The sequence below is a fragment of the Diorhabda carinulata genome, chromosome 7, assembly GCF_026250575.1.
Source record: "Diorhabda carinulata isolate Delta chromosome 7, icDioCari1.1, whole genome shotgun sequence".
Classification (NCBI taxonomy): Eukaryota; Metazoa; Arthropoda; class Insecta; order Coleoptera; family Chrysomelidae; genus Diorhabda; species Diorhabda carinulata.
In genome coordinates this window covers 14,352,584-14,375,192 of record NC_079466.1, presented here as the reverse complement: position 1 = coordinate 14,375,192, position 22,609 = coordinate 14,352,584, and the positions used below count along the sequence as shown (strand labels likewise).

The window sequence follows — 22,609 nt, the reverse complement described above, 5'->3', positions numbered from 1 at the left end:
TAATTAGGAGCTATTGCAAAGTATATAGCTCAAGTTTTTGTGAAGCTGCCTTAGCGAATACGTTCACGTGACTATGCCAGGACGTATTACTCCCAACCACAACACCCAATAAACGAATTTTTGGTGATAAGATAATTGTTTAAATTAGTTTAAAAAAACATGTGATATTAGAAGACTAGTTTACACAGGACAACATGTCTGCCAAAAACTAGCACACATCAAGAGCCATCATCCGTCGATGAATATCGATTAAAGTTAAGAAAATGAATCATTTCTTTCTCCCAGAATTCCTGTAGCTGTAATGAGAGCCAGTCCTCTACTGTGCTTTTCAGTTCGTTGCCGAAGTTGATTCGCTTTCTTTTGAGATGTTTTTGAAGTCACAGGACAACATGTCTGCTAAAAACTGGCACACATTAACGGCCATCATCCGTCGATGAATTATTAAGAAAATGAATCATTTTATTTTCCCATAATACCTGTGGCTGCGACAACAGCTAGTCAAGGTAAAGGTAAATTGCTTCTAGTCGTCATATTTTGGGCTTCTCTATACGTCGCACCGTATCGGGACACGGGACACCCTGTATATATTTTTAAATATTTATTATAATTTGATAAGCCTATAAAATCGCTCTACAATATGAGTCACTTCATATAAATATGATATTCAACCATAGAAAAAAATTTTTAGCATTATTTAAAATTTTATTGTATCATTATAAACTTAGTTTTCTTTGAATATATATTTGCACAATTGTGTGTAATCAACGACTTTTTCCATGATGCAACTCAACCAAATATTGTGCCGGTTTAATGTTTCCTTAATTTTTCGACAAACCATTAAACTTGGCGCCGCGTCTGCCGTAGACAGAGTAGTGGGCAACGGCTGTCACTCCTATATTTTCAACCAATCAAATCGATTCCACTAAAGCTGGAATATCTATAAAACGGTATGCGGTGTCGACGAGCCCCCAAGTTATATTTTTAAGGCTGGGCATATATAAGTTGTATAACGTTGGCCAGTTTTAATCTTAAAATCGAAAGCGGATTAACCGACATTTGTGAGTGAGATTTATTTGGATATTTATAAGAACTGAACGTCGCGATGGGTAAAGGAGGAGAAACTTTTATTTCAGACTCTAGTGCACAATTGGAGGCCGGTCTACCTAAAAAGAAACAAGTTAAAGGGGTAAGCTGAATAAATTAAATACAATTCATAACAAAAATTATTTTCATTCTATTTCTATAATAATTAAAGTAATGAATGATTTCTTCATTGTTTTTTAACATATTATACATGATATTTCAACAGTAAATCCCCTAATATTGCTCATAATTTGCGTTAGAATATATATTTTTACCAAAATGGTGCATCAATAATTCATAATTCAATTAAAAATTTGATTCGATTCTTACAGGAAGAAGCAACAACTCATTCTGTCATTTATTATTTTTAAAAGGGTCAATTCTACTTCGTTTTCTTTTTTTTTCTTCTTTTTATTATTCTACTCATGTTTTAATTACATTATTTTCCTATATCTTCTATCTATAATTGACATATTTCTATAACAACTACTGCTTACGTAAATAAATGTGAAAAAATTAAATAGATTGGGAAAAATGCTTATTTTAACAATAACACAATAATAAGTAAATAAATACGTTGCAGTAATTACCGACACTTGATAATTCAAATTAAAAGAACCAATAAACACAAGGGTTACTTGAAAAGTTTCTGTCGTAACAAATAAACAGTTTATTTTTATCCATAATCATATTTATTTTTAATTATAGTTTACTTTTAGGTCTATACACTTAGTCCAATAATACTTTAACTTTTTTAAACCGGCCGTTGAAACCTTCTTTAGAATTTTCAGAGCAGGTTCGCCCTTCGCAATCCACACTCTTAATTTTTTTTTTGTGGTGATAGATGTAGGTTTCATCTACAGTTCGGAATACATTCATTTTGCTTGAACCTCGTCAATAAGATCTAGGAAAAGTTACTTCTAAAATGCTTTTGGTCCAAAGTGATAAAACCAGACAGTATATGGCAAAAGCGTTCCTATGATATGCCTATAAACTCTTCTATTTCTTTTATCTTAATATGATTGTCGTCCAGTATCATTTGGTAAACTTTTTCGTTGATGTCGCTGATTGTCGCAGTTTTTGGTCAAATAAATTTATGTTTCCAAATCGTCTTGATTTTAGGTATCTTCTGATTTAACAGACAGGTAACAATTTGACGTTTTAACTTGCAATCTTCATCAAAATATGACTTCGTATTGACATTTTGTTTATTCATATTAATCAACAGATCATGAATACCAAAAATCAAAATATCAGACGATGCTGATATTTTTAGAGTCAGACATAATGATACCCCCATTTTTGTTCTTTGACTTCAACCCTGTAAGATACCAAACAGCTCCGCAGTATTTATACTAGAAATGATTGGCAATTTGAATCGCGAACAGAGCTATTGTCTTGTCAATTCTGCTAGTAAGGATTTTGTTATGTTGAGTCAATCCATTTTCAGAAACATACGATTGCCAAACAGAAACTAATAAAATGGCTGAGAATCTCTCAACGCGTGCGCAAATATAGTCAAAAAGGTTTCAAACAACCCTCGCATTATTGCACCAAATTGCATTTTTTTTTATTAAAAATATAAATGTTATTTAATTCAGCAAGGCAATGATAATAAAAACCAATTACATTTTATTAAACGTAATTTTATCTTTTTGCTTTGTCATGAAGGTGTAATTATTGATGAGTTAATTGGAAATGTACCTTGTCTGTTGAACTTAGCCAGACCATAAATTATGTTGAAATATTTATAAACCATTGTATTACACGGGGTGTTTCCAAAGTGAGCACTTCGTAATTTTAAGACAACAACACTTCGTAACACATTTTTTAGAATGAGATTTCTACAATTTTTCCAATTGGAAAGCTGCTACTATATGTATAGAGGTAACAGGAACTATGGAGAAAAATAATGACCAAAAATCAATGTATATACAAAAAATTATACTGAAAATAAACACTTCAAATCACGAGGTTTGCCTTTGCGGATAATGGGACTGCAGCTCCAGGTCCTGTCCAACGCTGTAAATCAATCAGTGTTTTCCAACGTAGGGCCCACGCCCCAGAGTGGGGCAATTTTAAAATTTACTCGACACGAGCTTAACCATTTTGATAAATGCAAATTATGCAATTATAGTTTTCGGTGTCAAATTTAAATATTACTTACAATTTGGCTGCTTAAAATTGATGAAATATATGAATCCAGAAATGATAGAGTAGCCAAAAATATCTAGTCTGTTCTTAATGCTATTAAAGCTGATGCCAAAAGTGAGCGTCTTCCCATACAGGATGCTATGAGAACCCAGTATAGGTCTAAACTTGAGTCAAATATATACAATTCTGGCCCCAGCTTGGTAACCCAGACTTGGTGGTACTCTGGGATGATAATAATGTCCCTCGCTTGGTTTGCAAGCCTGGAACAGGCTTGGTTGCTTATAAAAATAAATTTTTAACATATTGTCATTAAAATTATATTTTTAATTTTTAATGTTAAGATATCTATTAAGGATAAGATATTAGAAGAAAACTTTATATAGTTATTCAGAGTTCTGCCAAGCTTGGCTGACTATAGGATGGCCGAGGTCGGGTAACACAGAGTTCAACCAGGCTTGGGCCATAATTGGTTTGCCAAGGCCGGGTTTCCCAGCTTTTACAAAAGCTAAGCCCCGTCGTCCTTCAAATCTGGGGTCTCCTACATGGTTTTTCACTTCCTACAACAAGAAATCAACACCAGAAATTTAATTGTTGCTATCTCGTGCCAGTTGATGTTAAGCCTGGACTAAATTAACATTTCCATTATGAAAATTTTAAATTTATACTTAAGCTAGTCGTGACTTACCAACCCATAGTGTTTTGGTCTTACAACTTAAACACAATGAATTATCAGTGAGTTTTCTAAAAATTTGAATTACCAACAACTTTTTTAAGATGATTCGAACGCACTTCAATGCACTTAATTTCGTTGAATAAGAGTTGGAGCACCTCGAAGTTCATGCAGCTTTTCTTCATATCTTCCTTCTACTCTTTCGATATCTTTTGCCACAGTAGGAATTTTGAGATCTCCAGTTCAAATACACCATGACGAATCTACAATATCTCTAAGAAGTTTTTGAATGATGATAACATTAGTTTTTTTTTGCATATCTTCATTATTGAACTACGTAGAGGCTTTAATATTTGTTTTATAATAATAATTTACTAGCTTTTACCCGCAGCTTCGCTCGCATCGAATCCATTAAATAAGTATCAGAAATTATTATAATAGAAAAGAAGGAACTCTGTAGCTATATTAGAACCTGAGATATAGATCTTTGAATGTAGAAAAATTGCCAAAAACCTACAAAAATCCATAACTCCATATTGAATGTCCGCGCCTAGCTCCTCTCCAACTCAACCGATTTAAGTGTTCAAAAACTCAAAAGAAAGAAGGTGTTTCAGCGAGTGTTCTTAAACCAAAACGAACTCTGTAGCTATATTAGAACCTGAGATATAGATCTTTGAATGTAGAAAAATTGCCAAAAACCTACAAAAATCCATAACTCCACATTGAATGTCCGCGCCTAGCTCCTCTCCAACTCAACCGATTTAAGTGTTCAAAAACTCAAAAGAAAGAAGGTGTTTCAGCGAGTGTTCTTAAATCAAAACGAACTCTGTAGCTATATTAGAACCTGAGATATAGATCTTTGAATGTAGAAAAATTGCCAAAAACCTACAAAAATCCATAACTCCACATTGAATGTCCGCGCCTAGCTCCTCTCCAACTCAACCGATTTAAGTGTTCAAATACTCAAAAGAAAGAAGGTGTTTCAGCGAGTGTTCTTAAACCAAAACGAAGTCTCTATCTTGAATAGAACCTGAGATATTGAGGATAGAACGTGTGTATGTGAAAAACTCCCATAAGTAATGTACAGGGGGAAATCGCATTTGAGTATAACTTGAGAATGGTGAAAATTAGATGAAATCCGATGGTTAATGGCTGATCTGTGCATCAATACCTTTCATTGAAAAAAAAAATTGAGCAAATCGGTTGGGTAGAACGCCTGAACGGACTCGGAATGGAAATCATCAATTTTTTTAATATATAAGATCTTGATTATCTACCTGCAAGCTTTTGTATTTAATATGGGATACTCTAGTTTGGATATATTCAAGACAATGTAAAAAAAGATAGCTCTAGAGCTAGCAGCTTGATTGCTACTATCCTAGAGTGAAAAACTAGTTTGTGTAGTTTGAGTATTATGGTAATTATTTAGTTTAGGTTGCATACTCCCGATTCCCTTGAAATTTTAATCTGTTACACAGTTTTTTATGCTTAAAAAAAAGGTGTATACATGTTGGGTGTGGAAAACATTCCTTCGCATAGTTTTTATTGTTTGAACATTGGAAAATGTACACTATCTTGAATAGTTGATATTTTGCAAATACTTGATGTTGAAGAGGATTAGGAGATTAGGAGTCTTTTAAAAATTTAGACTATCTTTTAAAGCACACCCCCCATCCGGCGTCAATCTTTTCCTACATTAAATATAATTAGTTACGACTAATGTAATGACACAAATCGATTTCTAACAGTAATCATTTATTTACACGTACAAATAATCATCAATTTCTATCGGATATATTCGTGACATTTCTTCAAGAAATGCTTCAATTCTATTTGAATATGAATAATGTCTTTTAAATAGAAATTCCCGAAAATACTGAGGATAATGAAATCTAGTATGAGCCTAACCTAACCTAAACTAACCCAACCTATTCTAACCTAACCTAACCTAACCTAACCTAACCTAACCTAACCTAACCTATCTAAATTTTCAATCTCGAAAAAGTATGTGAAGGAATAATTTTCGCGCCCATAATTTTCTCCACAATTTATAAAAATATCAAGAAAATTAGGCGTATGCAACCTAAACTAAATAATTACCGAGTATTATTTTTATTATAACCACGTATGTGTTGTACAAATGACCTTTTTTATTTGTATTTAATTTTAACTTTTGATCACGTTTATTATATCCCATTCAAAATTTGTTTTAAATTTAATCGAAATTTGTTATTGATGTAACCACTCTATTGTCTATGGATGTCTCAAATATTGCATAAACTTGTATGTTATAGATTTCTGTTATGGAAAAATTGACGGTTTAAAAAAAAATATAAAAATTTTGACGTCCAACGTGTTTTTATATAAATTTTCAACGTCATTCTGTTACCAAGGAAGTGGGATACTTTATCAATAACCTTGAATACGTGTATTCAATCATTGTTTGTCTGTACATCAACTCCTAGCAGTGGTGAATGTAACTAATACAGGGTGTATGTACAGGGTGAAACGCGAAAAGTTATGATTAATAGCGAAAAAAAAGTTGTTCTGAACGTCCCATCTACGGTAGTACCGGAAGTAGACGTCAACAATATTATTTTTCGACTTATACATGAAATTTTGAATGAAATTTGTGAACAATTTGCCATACTGAACATGGGGTTTCTTAAAAATATTTCGGTTCTTTTCGAAATCGGAACTATCTCCCTTAATAACGCAGCTAAAGATTGTAACCAATTTCAGCTCATTGATCTAGGGTGTTTTAAACTAGAACCCTCTGTTTTTCATTGTTTCATTACATTTTCTGCTTTATTTTTTCAAGTCAAAACGTTTGGTATCCAACCACTTTTGAGAAATTTCATTTTGGCGTAGGTTTCTTTAATAATTATTTACATTCAACGTTCTTATATTTAATCAATTTTTCATCGCTTGTTTCTAATTTCCGTTTCATGGGATTTGAACGAATTATTGAAGATTTCGATCCATTAACCAAGGAAATTAACAATAACAATGATGCATTAGTTAATAAACTTTGTTTAAACAAACAGAAATTTGTATTTATACATCTCATTAAACGGCTATGTAATATTTAGTACACATGGCTTCTGACCAGTCCAAACCTTTTTCTATTATTCACTACAACTTACGATTATAGAAGATTGATAAAAAACTGAAAACTTGTAATAAATTTAGAAAATATTTAGATTATGCTGTAATAATATTTAGAATCACCGTACTGTTTTTTATCAGTAATTGGTTTTATTACTCTCGCGTACATAAAATGACTATAAATAGCCAATAAATATTATTCCTTTAGAATTTCAAATACTTAATGGGCGAAAAAACGGGTTTTACTTTCTTGGAACCACTTTCTTCATTAATTATTTCAAATACGTTTATTGTACAATCACAATTATAAAAGCAATGACTTTATTAACGTTTTTTGGAGTTGCTACAGTAAATAACGATCCCAAAGTTTTAGGATCTACGTGTTCGTATGATATGATCAGAGAAACTCTTAAATTTAATTCCATGGGACGAATATTCTTGAATTTTTTCTCTGTTTCTTTAATTTATTTTTATGCTACAAATTCTCATCTGAGCAATGATGATTTTTTTTTATATAAACGGTTTCGAATTGTTTAGTTTTTTAAAAGCTTGAATCTAAATTCATCTTTCTATTGATCCATAATGCCCTAGGTCATTATCAACACGAAAATTTAAAATAATACAACTTCCTTATAGCAGTCTTCAAATTAAGCAATGATTCAGCAAGAAAACACTCAGTTATATTTAGAACAAATGCAAAATGGACAATTTTTAGTTCTTATAGTTGCAAGTGAAAAATTTAGGTCACGTACTACAATAAACAACGCTCAATGCCCACTAAAAAGCAGTATGACCACTATCTGTTGATGGAATAAACAAAAATCTTCAATTCGAGCATGAATATTTTCAGATTAAGATGATTTAGTTCATAAGATTTATGAAATCAATAAAGCAGACTTTAATTCTGATGAAGAAGTAATTGAAGAAATTATGTGCACAGCGAAAGCCATCAGCATGGTGGTTTGTCTTTTCAATTTAATATATTTTTTGAAGATTTTTGGCTCTTTGTTTCTAATGTAGGTTTTTGATAAGATGCGATTTTGTTGACATAACCTCTACAATGACTCACCACTAGTAATAATATATAATTAACTAGTTTATTAGTTAAGGGGTGAATTTAGCCTGCATTGTGGGTTTTTTCGTTTTATACGGTTTTTTCCGTGGAACCTAAATCGATGGATGGGTTTTATTGATTCAACAGGAAATGTAGTTCATTTCAATTTTCTATAACACCAATCCGTATACCAAAATGGTCATTAAGTTTTATTAGCATTCATTTAACTTATGTAAACAATATTAAAAAAAAGTTTTTATGTAAACAAAGGTACCTGTTTAGGAAAATTATATATCTGGGTATAAAATTTAGTGTAAATTCTTTTATCATGCATAAACAGAACAAATATTTGTTTAAATATTGATCAAAATTTATGCGGCATAGAAAAATGCGGCGTAATTAGCAACTAGACATACTGAAAAATCGTTTATATAATTTTTATAATGTGACCCAACAATTTCCATAACTTCTGGTTTTTTGCTTCCGTGATGAACCAAAAGATAATGAGAACTATAACAGGTCCAAACACAACACAGGATGGAGAAAGGAGAGAAAAGAGAAAGAAAAAAATAGAGAAAGAGCTGGAAATGGAAAAACCAACTGAAACGATCAAAATGGGCCCCATTGTGCCCAAGGAGAAGTTGCGGACCGATGAAGAATCGAAATAGAAGAGGACATAAAAGCACTTAATATAGAGAACTGAAGGGCAAAATGCCGAAAGGAATGGAAAATAATAACAAGACAAACGATAAACTATAAAGAAAACACAAATAGAAAACGAGGAGTAACCTACCTCAAGCCATAATCCAAAGGATTGAAAGGCTCGATGACGATGATGATGGTGATGATGAACAATTCAATAATCAATAATATTTGAAACAAATTATAGTTTAAATGATCTTGAAAGCACAATTTTATCAATAGAAATAAGATAAAATGTCCGAAGAGAATATTGATGTCATTAAAATGAAAGCGTGAGGTATGGCATGGAAAATTGAAAAAGATGCGAAAATGCTTATGAAAAGTGGAGAGAGAGAGAATAAATCTAAAACTTTGGACAATACTACTAATTAAAAAATTAGAAAAAACTAAAATCAGAAGATAAACGACGATTAAATGAAAAAGCTTGACAAACTATGAAAAGAATTTGGAAAACATGAAAAAGCCAAGACAAGACATTTTGGAAAATACTGAAAACTAAAAAAAAATATTAAAAAATTCAAAAATAAATCAAAAAATTTTATATTGAAGTACAGAAAACTTCAAAGAAATTTAGAAAACTCAAAAAATCAAAAAAACTAACGATCAAAAAATTATTTTTATCCCCAGTAGAACAACCAATTTTAAATTATTGGAAATGATGGATACAAGTTACAGTAAACAGCCTCCATTTTGTTTTTGATTCGACTTGTGCTTTAAACATTTTTTAGTCAAAAATAGCAGCACGAAACTCAATTTGAGACATTTTTCAAAACTTAACTTGGAGGTCGTTCGAACTGTACTATAATAAAGTGGATCGAAGTTGGAACTTTGTGTGAAGCTTATTGAGAACTTGCATAAAGAACGCACTCTATTTACTAAAAGAGGCCAAGAACTCATAGACCACACTCATAATTAAATTATTTACTCAGTTAACGTTGCTTATGGTACCATTTTATTTAAGCAGGTAAAAAGGATTATTCAAGAGCTGTCCAATTTAGATTTTCTGCGGTTGTTTTTTGCGTTTTTTTTTTATATATATTTTTCGTCCCGTCAACTTTAGTTATTAGCGACATGTCAATTGTTGACAATCTTTGATACAGTTGAGTGTCTTTTAGATATTTGATTAAGTTTGTGGTATTACAACTATTTTTAAATAGAGAAATTATGGTGTTTGGAAAGTTGTTAGTTAGTCTTTCGTTTTCGTTATTTTGACAGTTCAACAATAGGTGTTTCACAGTTAGATTCTCGATTCACATATTGGTGCGTTTTCTCGGTTAAATAAATTTCAGTGTGTTACTTTAGTCTGCTAGTAATTCAAGTGTTTGTGTATAGGCAAATTTCATATAAGGGAATAGTCGTTTGATTGTTTTCGAATAGGTGTTTAAAGCGATCTGTTTCAATTATTTTATTAACGTTTGGCTTAATTAGGCCAAAATAAATCGAAACTGGAGAATGAAAATTTTTGATATCTCGCTTCGTTTTCGAGATATTGATACTTGAAATTATAATCAAACGTTAGTTTAATATTCGCTTTATTGAACAGATGGCGTTCAATACTTCGTTTCAAATGATTATTTTATTACTTCAAATTCAATATGAATCTTGTAATTCAATGAACAAAAGATTTTTCATTTAATTTTTGTATTATTTACCCTGATATTCTAAAATTATATTGAAGAAAAATATAACTTAACATACGATAAATACATGAATAATTTGATGGTTTTCATAAAGAATTTTCGGTTGTTTTTCATTATTTATAAAATAAAAAAATATTTAAATATAGTTTCAAGATTTAATTAGTAATTTAATGTAAAAATATTCTCTCTCGGGCAAAAAGTACGTTCTGGATGCTTTCAAAAGTTAATTATTTAGGTTAGGTTAGGTTAGGATTTGGTTAGGTTAGATTAGGTAGTATTTTTATGTATAACACTCTATATATAGACTACACCTTTTACAAACGGACTAGACAGTTCATTAAAAGACAAGCTTTTTACACATATAGACTGAGTGCTTTTTTATACGGACTAGTCCTTTTATATAAGGTCTATTTTTCATAAACGGTTTGTAGATAAATTTTTCCAACTTCAAGTATCGATATCTCGAAAACGAAGCGAGATATCGAAAAATTTTATTCTTTATTTTCGACTTATTTAGTATCGATTTACAAAATGGTGCCTATTAATTCAATTCTTGCCTTATAAACTAAATTTTTTTTACCACATTTTATTCCGTGAAAAACTCACGAAATTATTATATTAGCAAAGGTCCTTGATCAGTCTGCAATGTTTAACTAAAATCTGATCTTTTAAAGTGGGTCAAAATAGAATGTAAATGAGTCGGTTACAAGCAAGCAAACATACAAGTCGATCTGATAAAAAAAATGTTGAAATAAAATTAATTTAAATGCATTGAAAATATGTACATGTATATTGTATATACATGTACATTTTTCTTGCTTCCATTTTCATTTTGCTTCCAAAAATTGTTATTTTAAATCTTTATTCTCGCATTTTATAACCTATAAAAAATTGTGACTCATATAAGTTTCAACTTCCGCTTCAACTGAGGGCGTATCAAATATAAAATATGACCATGATGTATAAACATGTAATATTGAAATCAAAATTTATTAAAGTGAACGTAAAATTGTGTGGGCACACCTGTTGCGATAAGTATACATACATATATTTAAAACAAAAATATACAGTTAGTTGCTTACACTCCATCAAATCCATCTTTACAATGACGTCATACTATAAAACACAAACTAAACCAATGGAAATCAAAAGGAACGAATATTTTGACATTTTCGGCTGAAAATAATTGCTGTCAAAATAGGTTTGTTGTTTATAGCTCAATTATTTGACAATTGTACGTATTATAAATTGAATATAACCTCAAATTTGAACCTTATAAGAGTTCACCAAATTTTGTCGTCCATAAAAACTTCGTAGTAATATTCAAACTTTGTAATATCAAATAATCATTCAAAACACCGGTTTATTTGATTTAGAAAAGCCAAAAGAATGTTTAGAATATGTAGGAAATCTATTTCAATCCGTATATTTCATCCTCTACAGAAAATAACAACAATATTAACCTGTGATTTTCAATCTTAATTTTATATCTTTTTTTCAGTCCTTCAATTTAAAATTGGGATTTGCTATCGTTGCCGGTGCTTTTGGATCGTCATTTCAACATGGTTACAATACTGGGGTCCTCAATAACCCACAAGCAGTAAGTAATTATTTATCATTTAAAAATAAATCAATTTTCATCCTATATCAATATGTCGTTCTTTTCTATTGTCAACAAATAAGAAGAAGCTACAACTTTGTTTGTGTACTTTCTTAATAGCCCTCGTAGTTGAATACAATATGGCGTCTAAGATTCAATAGAACTAACATTCGATACAGTGATTATCGTTAAAACAAAGGACGTTTTGGTGAGAAATCTTCATATTTTTAACAAGTATACCATGAACTTCAAAGAAATAAATCTGCAACCTTTACCAAGGATGTAAAAAAAGTAACTGGAAGATTATCAAATATATGGAAATGCAGTTTTGATACTCCATATCTATAAATAATAGAGGGACAATTCGATTAATTAATAAGTAGATAAATTTGCACACGACCTTTTCTTCCGTTGATCTTCCAACGCCCTATCGACAGACCCACAGTTTTGACCATTGATTGTTAGCGAGAGTTTTGCTTGTCTTTCGCTATAGCCCAAAGTTGTACTCATTTACCTTACTATGACCGCCCAACGTGTTTAGAGCACACACACACGATGCCTTACTAACTTATAGAGAATGGAGTGTCCTCAACTCTGTTTGGCTTTCTATAGAGATTGCAATCGAATGATAAACTTTTGGAATCCTTAGGATCAAGAAACAACATTGGTATAAAAAGAACCGGTCTGAGAAGGAAAGGAAATTTCTATGCATAAACTACACATAAAATGCTTTGTCGAAAGATCGACCATGTTTCAAGACTTCCTCCACATTCAGAAGTTGGATTAAAAGGAGTTTAGTTATGGTACCTGATGTTGAATATTACCTACAATGACTTCAAATGAAATAATAACCATTGATATCAATAAAGGAAAACTGTTGCAGCTCAAATAGTTGAACAAGATTATAAAATATTCGATATGTTTTGGTTGATACAAAAAAATTAGAACAGATTTAGATTCTGCATAAAATCCAAACAAAATTTGAGTAAAAAAAGTTTTCAAAACTCTTAGTTTCACTAAGAATCTAGTTGTTTCTAATTACCAGGGTAATCCTTTTGCAATCCCCTTGGTCGCCCTACATGGCTTATGGAATCTTTCTGGTTCTGGTATAGAAGAATCCTTCAGGCGTCACTAATTGATGCAAGTCAAACATTAAGGCTTTAACTCATGTGTTGGTAAAAGATTCTTCCTCTTTTATATACAACCATGTGATTAGACGTAGTTCAGACTTTGCCTTCCCTGTATTAAGCTTTCATATTTTCGATGCTCAAGATGCTGAAGGTTTTGACTTGTCTACAACCATATTATTGGAGTCATGCTACTTGTTTGTTCCCTAACCTACAATAGGTTGTTTGGAGCCTGTTAGAGGTTGAGTGACTCAAAGATTAGCCACGTCGTTACTTATAATTTCATTACTCGTCCTCTACATTCAGGAACTGACCGTATCGTTTTTATTAGAGCAAATGGGGTCATAAAAGTCTCAAAAGTTTCGTCATTTTGTATCTGGCATCTTCAATTTTACATCGAATATATTTGTGGACTTTACGATGAATGTATTTTCTAGGTTATTGAAAACTGGATTAAAGAAAGCATGTACAACAGGACAGGCACAATTCCCACGCAAGAAAACGTCACATTCGTTTTTTCTTTGATGACTGCTATGTTTTGTATTGGAGGAATGATTGGAGGGTCGACTACAGGTGAGAAATTAATTGATATAAAATTAGAATTTCAACAAGAATTCGTCACGGAAACATTAAGAAAATGATAGTATCGAAAGTAAAAATAAGTATTCAGGATTACTTAACTTTGTTAATATCAAAATCTGATAATCTGCAAATGGCGGTAATAGATGTATACCTAATAATATAAATTATGCAGACACTTTTAAAATTTCTTAACTAAATGGAAATTATCGTCCATCTCATTACGCATATAATGAAAATAATTATGGATGAAGTTTATTTTTAGTATAAAATTTATTGCATGTTGTAAGTAGAAGGAAACAAAACAGACTTTCAAATCGATCAGTTTTTGAATAAACTTTTTAACCTCTACCACATATTCAAACGACAATTGAGAATTGATTATTATAATATTTAAAATAGAATCAAAGAGAGTATAAAACTAGTTTGTAGTTTGAAAATTAACAAACGCTATGCCGTTCGTTCATTAACTGTGTCTTCAGATAATCCAACAACAAAATGAAATAAATAAACAAAGTTGGGTTAACCGAGAACTGTCAACTGTCACTGTCACGTTATGATATGGAAGGAGAAGGGTGTCGCGTCATGAAACTACGATCTCCAGCGGGAGATTACCGTGATGGTTTTTAAATTGGTTAAATTGTTCTTCTTTTTGTTGTAATTTACTCCTGACGTATATAATTACATAGTTATTGAATGAAACATTCTGATCTACAATACTTTTGATTTTGCAAACTTCCAGTGTCCGATATTCTTCGTCGTTGTTATAGCTTCTAGCTAGAATTTCTTCCAATTCTTAGATTAGATATTTAGTTGACAATATAATTCTTATATACACCGACAAATGCATTAGAATACTCAAACGATCTAGAAAATACTGCTGCGAAAGGTTTTGTTTACCCGATGAACTGTATAGCAAGGAGGCAAGGTGTACAAACGGCGTAAAACAAGAAGAAGAGGAAGAAAAAGAAGTTGATTGATTGACAACCCAATTCGTTCAAAAGTTAATATTCAATGAAATATATGAAGAATATGTTATAAAGGTGGTAAACAGATAAATAAGAAATAGATGAAATGAAAAGATGAAAGAAAATACTAAAAATAGTTTATATTTTAGTATAAAAATAACATCACATTTCATATAACTAGAGACTTGTTTATTCTGAGATTTCTAAGAGTTCAATATCCTCTGAAAGGAAAACTATTTTTTCTTATTGTAAATTACTGTGTAAAACGTGCTTCAGTAATGACGTAACAACAAACTGATAAAGCGAGGAAGTGTTTGTATACTTGCAGCAGTTATATAACTGTGTCTATGTAAAATCTATTGACGTTGTACGAATTATACATCCCAGTGGCGTAACTAAACGCATAAAAAAATGGTAGCATTCTAAAAGTAAAGTACAAAAAATAAATAAAAATTTTGTGTCTTTTGTACAACTTTGTGTCTGTGTGTTTATTCGGTTTTTATCAAGTTTATGGTTTATTTATTTTCTTCTTTATAAAGTAATGATACCCTGAAATCACATCTCAAATTATTTCTCTTGATTATCGCCATCTACTTAAATAGAAATCAACTATATGTCAATCTACAGAAATAAATCACGTATATTTGCAACCATTTTTTATTTTTTTAACGTTGATTTTATATAAGGAGGGTAGAACCAGACCTGTCTTTATTGGGGGACAACTCGAAAAAATGCCTACCTATAAACAACAAGTTATAGTTCAGAAATCTACCGGTGTAGCGCTAATGTAGTTAAATGCACTTCATAATTCATAATTTTCTCGGAATTTGTGTACTAACAAATTATGCAGTATTCAAAATCTTAACTATTCATGTAGTCAAATGTAATTGGAAAAACTATAGATCATAGACCATCGATTTAAAGTGGATTAGAGAAAGCGGTGAGTCCCGTCTGAGAAGGGGTTGCGGAGCCCACCCGTTTTTTTATTAGAAGATAAAGATTGAGGTTATGTCTAGCGTAATCTATCTTACAGATAACCTAACTTACAGAATTAAAACCCCGCGGGTTTACTTTAACAAAGTATTGCCAACATAACTTCACCTATCGTACCTCATGGACTATTTGGCATAAAAATGTGAACATCCAATTCGACGGTCCATAATCTAAAGTTTATAGTGAAATAGTATATTGTGCAACAAGTGGGAAAAGTTCAACTATCCTCATGAGTATGGAAGATTGTGGCACAAGCCCGAAGGGCGATTGAGAAAAGTACTTTTCCCACATGTTGCACACTATACTTTTTCTACAACTGCACAAATTGAAAGAATAAAAGTGATGGAAGTTAATGTTTATTTTTATAATTAGTAAAACTAATAATATTTTTAAAATTGTAGTTGATTGTGTGATTTTTACCATTTTATATAGTTAAACACGGAACGCCACTTCTTTTTATTAAATTTTCTGTTATGTTAATTTTAGATGTTGAGGGTTGATCGTTCATAAACGGTGTTTTTTCTGTAACGGGTTCGAGTGGTTTTTCAATGGAGTTGACTAATTTATTAGCAACGTTAATTTTATTCTTCGACGTATCTTTCTGCTACAATACTGGATTACCATCCTCCATGGCGGTTTAAGGTTAAGTTGACAATAGCCAACTAAGTTTTCGTCGATTTTTGTTGATTCTCCATATAAATGTGAGTGTGAGCAATATGTGGTTTTAAAATTGAGTTAGAACAGTTAGAACAGTTGAAGAAAAACATATATAAAACAGTTTTTTCTAATAATTACGAGTGATTGTCGAAAAAATAGACAAATAATTAACGAGTTCAAAAAATTATCAAAAATATCAAATAACTGCTGTGTTGTATTTTTTCCATTGCTAGATTGTAACTTCCATAATTGATGAAGCAACCTATTAATACTTTTTTTGGGTATTAACTTATTTGAAATTTCTCCACATTCTTTTCAGTAGACACTGAGTTAATCCTTTTTACTATTTTCTGAAAATCCAGATAATTTTTTCCACAAGCATCATTATAGGCCAAGAGCCGGTTTTTTTGTAGAAAACGTACGGGAACAGGTATTTTTTTTAAATATGTTCAAGGGTGTCCCCTGAATGTAAATCCAAGTGGGCGTCATGAGGGGGGGGGGCTTCACTTCAGCCGCCATCTTGAAAAACACGTTTTATTAAATATCTCTCGAACCGCGCATCGTACGACAAAAATTGTACAGATCATTATTGTAGATAATAATGTTTGCCATATTTTTTATTTGAAACTTTTTTTTGTATAACGCATAAGTTTTTAATTATAGCGCTCCAAACTTTTTTCAATAAGGTTTTTGCTAAATATTTAGTTAATGGTCAATGTTAAATTAAAAATGGTGGTAACTGAATTGTAGAGCATAAAATTTTTTATAAATTTCATTGGAAATTGCATTATACATTCAGGGGAGACCCCTGAACATATTCAAAAAAATTCCTGTTCCCGTACATTTTTTTCAGAACCTACTTTTTTGGTTGGGGCTCTTGGACTATTAGCTTTGTTCGCGGTCTGATTCCGAATCAGTTTAGGGACCGATCGCATGCGCACTTTCAGAATTGTCGTTCGAGGAGGTAAAAGTCATCGACCCCGCGAAAATTTACTACTAAATTTACACACAACCAAATTTATATGGTATTACTAAAAAAATTGTATTTAGGATATTTAGAGAAAGAAAAATACTTTGTTGTAAAAAAATTGTGTACAGATTGTAGACAAAAAGCTTATAAAAAACTTGTCATAATATAAATAAGTGATTTTGAAAAGAAATTATTTGTCCTGCAGGTATGATCGCTGACCGTTTCGGCCGTAAAGGTGGATTACTTCTAAACAACGTGCTGGTATTCCTGGCTGTGCTGTGCGAAGCTTGTTCTAAACCGGTTGCCTCCTACGAACTCTTTATTCTCGGTAGATTCTTCATTGGTCTAAATTCCGGCTTAAACGCTGGTTTAGCGCCGATGTATTTAGCCGAAATATCGCCGATAAATTTAAGAGGAGCCGTAGGAACTGTCTATCAATTAGTCATCACAATTTCCATCCTGATAGCTCAGATTTTGGGTTTGCAAAGTCTATTAGGAACAGATACCCTCTGGGTAACTCTGTTAATGATGACAGTGATTCCTGCCATATTCCAGGTAATTACTTTACCGTTCTGTCCGGAATCTCCGAAGTATCTTCTATCGAATAACAAAGAAACTCAAGCTGAAAAAGCTCTTAAATGGTTAAGAGGAACGTACAACGTACGCGATGAAATGGAAGTGATGAACGCTGAATATGAAGCTGTGAAATTGATTCCTAAAGCAACAGTTAGGGAATTGGTAACCAATTCTGCCCTTAGAATCCCGTTGATTATTTCGTTAACTGTGATGATTGCCCAACAGCTTTCTGGAATTAACGCCGTAAGTTAGATTTATTTTATTAGCAAACAACCCAATTTTATGTGTCTTTTCGCAACCAGTATTTAAAACCTATCAGTGACCAAATGCAACTAAAGTTGCATAACAATTTAGAATTAAAAATTTTCAGTTTTCAGACGTTTATTACCTAAAAGGTAAAGGTAAAAAAATGAGCAGGGGTTTTTCGTTAATATCATATGACTTATAGTGAAAGGGAGTTGTTTTGGGTAACTCAATATGGAAAAGAATTTTTTTCTTGTTTGAAACAGAGCTATTATTTTCCTATTCATGAAGTTCTTTTCCTAAAATTTTGATGCAACTAAAGTTGCCGCCTTTTTCCGAAAAAAACTGACAAACTTGTACATATTTTACCAAATCTTTATTATATACATCGAAAATAAATGGGGAAAAATTATATTTTTGATATATTGAGAATATAACTTGAATAAACTTAACAAAAAAGTCCTGTGGGAAAAGGGACATTACATGGGAACGAAGTAAATTATAAAAAAACTAACTCTACAAGATATAAACATGCAACAGGAATAATTGAATATGGACTGATGAAAATACAAATGTCTAGAGTTCTAGAGTCCCAAAATCAGCTAATCAATATTCCAAGAATCTTGATTCAAATTATTATATAGAAGAAATCGATTTGATCGATTTTTTTGTGTCATAAATGTTACCAAGAATGAGTATTGCATATTTTTGACAATTCCAGAGGGAATGTATTCTGTACATTCTTCATAATTATAGTCATGAACCACACCTATCTTATACAGTGAGAGAGGTTCTTGGTTTGGATTGGTTAGATCATCATCAGAGTGTTTGTATCATATCTAACAATTTACTTAAGTAAGAAATGCAACGTTTCATTTGGAGTACCATCAACTATGAATTATAAGTTGAAGATGTTTTTGGTTCGGATTGGTTAGATCATCATCAAAATCTAACAATTTACTTAAGTAAGAAATGCAACGTTTCATTTGGAGTACCATCAACTATGAAATATAAGTTGAAGATGTTTTTGGTTCGGATTGGTTAGATCATCATCAAAATCTAACAATTTACTTAAGTAAGAAATGCAATGTTTCATTTGGAGTACCATCAACTATGAAATATAAGTTGAAGATGTTTTTGGTTCGGATTGGTTAGATCATCATCAAAATCTAACAATTTACTTAAGTAAGAAATGCAATGTTTCATTTGGAGTACCATCAACTATGAAATATAAGTTGAAGATGTTTTTGGTTCGGATTGGTTAGATCATCATCAAAATCTAACAATTTACTTAAGTAAGAAATGCAATGTTTCATTTGGAGTACCATCAACTATGAAATATAAGTTGAAGATGTTTTTGGTTCGGATTGGTTAGATCATCATCAAAATCTAACAATTTACTTAAGTAAGAAATGCAATGTTTCATTTGGAGTACCATCAACTATGAAATATAAGTTGAAGATGTTTTTGGTTCGGATTGGTTAGATCATCATCAAAATCTAACAATTTACTTAAGTAAGAAATGCAACGTTTCATTTGGAGTACCATCAATTATGAAATATAAGTTGAAGATGTTTTTGGTTCGGATTGGTTAGATCATCATCAAAATCTAACAATTTACTTAAGTAAGAAATGCAACGTTTCATTTGGAGTACCATCAACTATGAATTATAAGTTGAAGATGTTTTTGGTTCGGATTGGTTAGATCATCATCAAAATCTAACAATTTACTTAAGTAAGAAATGCAATGTTTCATTTGGAGTACCATCAACTATGAAATATAAGTTGAAGATGTTTTTGGTTCGGATTGGTTAGATCATCATCAAAATCTAACAATTTACTTAAGTAAGAAATGCAATGTTTCATTTGGAGTACCATCAACTATGAAATATAAGTTGAAGATGTTTTTGGTTCGGATTGGTTAGATCATCATCAAAATCTAACAATTTACTTAAGTAAGAAATGCAACGTTTCATTTGGAGTACCATCAACTATGAAATATAAGTTGAAGATGTTTTTGGTTCGGATTGGTTAGATCATCATCAAAATCTAACAATTTACTTAAGTAAGAAATGCAACGTTTCATTTGGAGTACCATCAACTATGAATTATAAGTTGAAGATGTTTTTGGTTCGGATTGGTTAGATCATCATCAAAATCTAACAATTTACTTAAGTAAGAAATGCAACGTTTCATTTGGAGTACCATCAACTATGAAATATAAGTTGAAGATGTTTTTGGTTCGGATTGGTTAGATCATCATCAAAATCTAACAATTTACTTAAGTAAGAAATGCAACGTTTCATTTGGAGTACCATCAACTATGAAATATAAGTTGAAGATGTTTTTGGTTCGGATTGGTTAGATCATCATCAAAATCTAACAATTTACTTAAGTAAGAAATGCAACGTTTCATTTGGAGTACCATCAACTATGAAATATAAGTTGAAGATGTTTTTGGTTCGGATTGGTTAGATCATCATCAAAATCTAACAATTTACTTAAGTAAGAAATGCAACGTTTCATTTGGAGTAACATCAACTATGAAATATAAGTTGAAGATGTTTTTGGTTCGGATTGGTTAGATCATCATCAAAATCTAACAATTTACTTAAGTAAGAAATGCAACGTTTCATTTGGAGTACCATCAACTATGAAATATAAGTTGAAGATGTTTTTGGTTCGGATTGGTTAGATCATCATCAAAATCTAACAATTTACTTAAGTAAGAAATGCAACGTTTCATTTGGAGTACCATCAACTATGAAATATAAATTATTGACGTTTGGAGAAACACTTTGAGAAACATATTAGTAAATTAAATCAATTCAGACTATAGATTAATAATTTTTTTGATTGAAAAAAATAATTTCACAACTTTTTGATGTGATTATCCTGAATTATTCCTTAGAAGCAGTTTTAGTTGCTTGGACGTAACTTCATTAATGCTGATTTATTCATTCGAGACCATTTTGAAACAATATCAATGGAAAAACTAATTTTGTTTTTGGATATTAATGGGTTAACCAAAATTTTTTCCTAAATTTCAGGTTATGTTCTTTTCGAGTACAATCTTTAAAATGGCCGGCCTGAAAGGTGATAATCCTACTTACGCTACTTTAGCTATGGGAGGAATAAACGTTCTAATGACTATAGTTTCATTGTTCCTCGTAGAGAGGGCTGGAAGGAAAACTTTATTGATGGTTGGTTTCGGTGGTATGGCTGTAGATACGTTATTACTATCGATTGGTATGCGATTTGTGGTGAGTATCTCGATATAGTTTACATAATAAATATATTGTTATCTATGTTAGTCACTACATTTGTGATAATAAATATACGAGGTGTAATTAAAAAATCGTTTTATTGAAATTAAATTAGAAATATTTAATGCAAAGAAAATTGTTGATACATTTCTTTAGCGTTGTAAATGGTCCAGTGCACCAACTGTCAGTTTGAACGAACATGTCATTTACTTTTAGCATGTTTTTATCTGTTTTTGATATCAAAGTGTGTCTTCGTCCTTAAATGATTAGTTTTTATTGTTCATACTATTTGTAAAACAATCTTCATCATTTTAAACAAATTTTAACATTTTGTGAGATTATTAGCATTATTTTTTAACTTGAATAAGGAGTTGAGTGTTAAATCATTGGTTAAGATTCTTATTTCGGGACATAACCTGCAAAATTGATTTCATTGAAGCGGATGTAGTTGTAGTCTAACCAGCAGACTAAAACATCACCATAAACATATTTTAACATTTTTTTGGAACTTATTTTAACTCAAAAAAATTAATTTTTGTTTATAAACATTGTTTCACTCACCAAAGGAAATATAGTGGTGGTCTAAAAAGCAGGAAAACATTCACACTTGCAACTGCTAGTTGAAAATTTTTTGTCCACATTTCATGTTTCATTTTGACTATAACATCTCTTCTTTTGAAGTATATAACCTTTTTTCAATAACACTAATATTCAAAATATACTAAAATGAATGTTTCAACAACGTCTACGTTTTTTTTTTCAGGATACTGGATCAACAGCTGGAATTTTCTGTGTAATGTTCGTATTGATTTTTGTTATAATGTTCGCGATTGGGCCCGGTTCAATTCCATGGTTCTTGGTATCTGAATTATTCAACCAATCTGCCCGTCCTACTGCTACCTCATTGGCTGTTGGTATTAATTGGACAGCTAACTTCATCGTAGGTTTGGCGTTCTTGCCCCTTAGTGTAAGTAATGTTATTTTCAATATATTAAGATGTACAATATTTGAAACAAAAAAATGTGGCTTTTTGATTTTTAAATACTAATATTAGTAACTTTAACACGTTAACTGCCAAATAGTTCGAGAAACTTTGTTGTCCTTTTCGTGATAACTAACCTAACCTAACTTTTTATTTAAATTAGTGCTTTTGATGATATAATATGATTGAATCAAATTTTGAAAATTGCCTTGGCAGTCAAAGCGTTGAAGGGGAGTC

At 31.2% G+C, this 22,609-nt stretch overlaps 1 protein-coding gene across 6 annotated transcripts in view; it reads left to right on the top strand.

Moving 5' to 3' along the window:
- Window positions 1-22,609, top strand: part of LOC130896848 (solute carrier family 2, facilitated glucose transporter member 1-like) — a 97,759-nt gene that overhangs the window by 67,961 nt on the left and 7,189 nt on the right. For 5 of the 6 annotated variants that reach the window (XM_057805189.1, XM_057805188.1, XM_057805191.1 and 2 more), the window contains 5 exons: window positions 11,913-12,011; window positions 13,576-13,711; window positions 17,511-18,124; window positions 21,175-21,387; window positions 22,154-22,357. In XM_057805189.1, the coding sequence (XP_057661172.1) occupies window positions 11,913-12,011; window positions 13,576-13,711; window positions 17,511-18,124; window positions 21,175-21,387; window positions 22,154-22,357 (1,266 nt within the window). Of the gene's footprint in view, window positions 1-926; window positions 1,187-11,912; window positions 12,012-13,575; window positions 13,712-17,510; window positions 18,125-21,174; window positions 21,388-22,153; window positions 22,358-22,609 lie in introns of those variants that run through there. The other variant, XM_057805192.1, reaches the window with a different exon arrangement.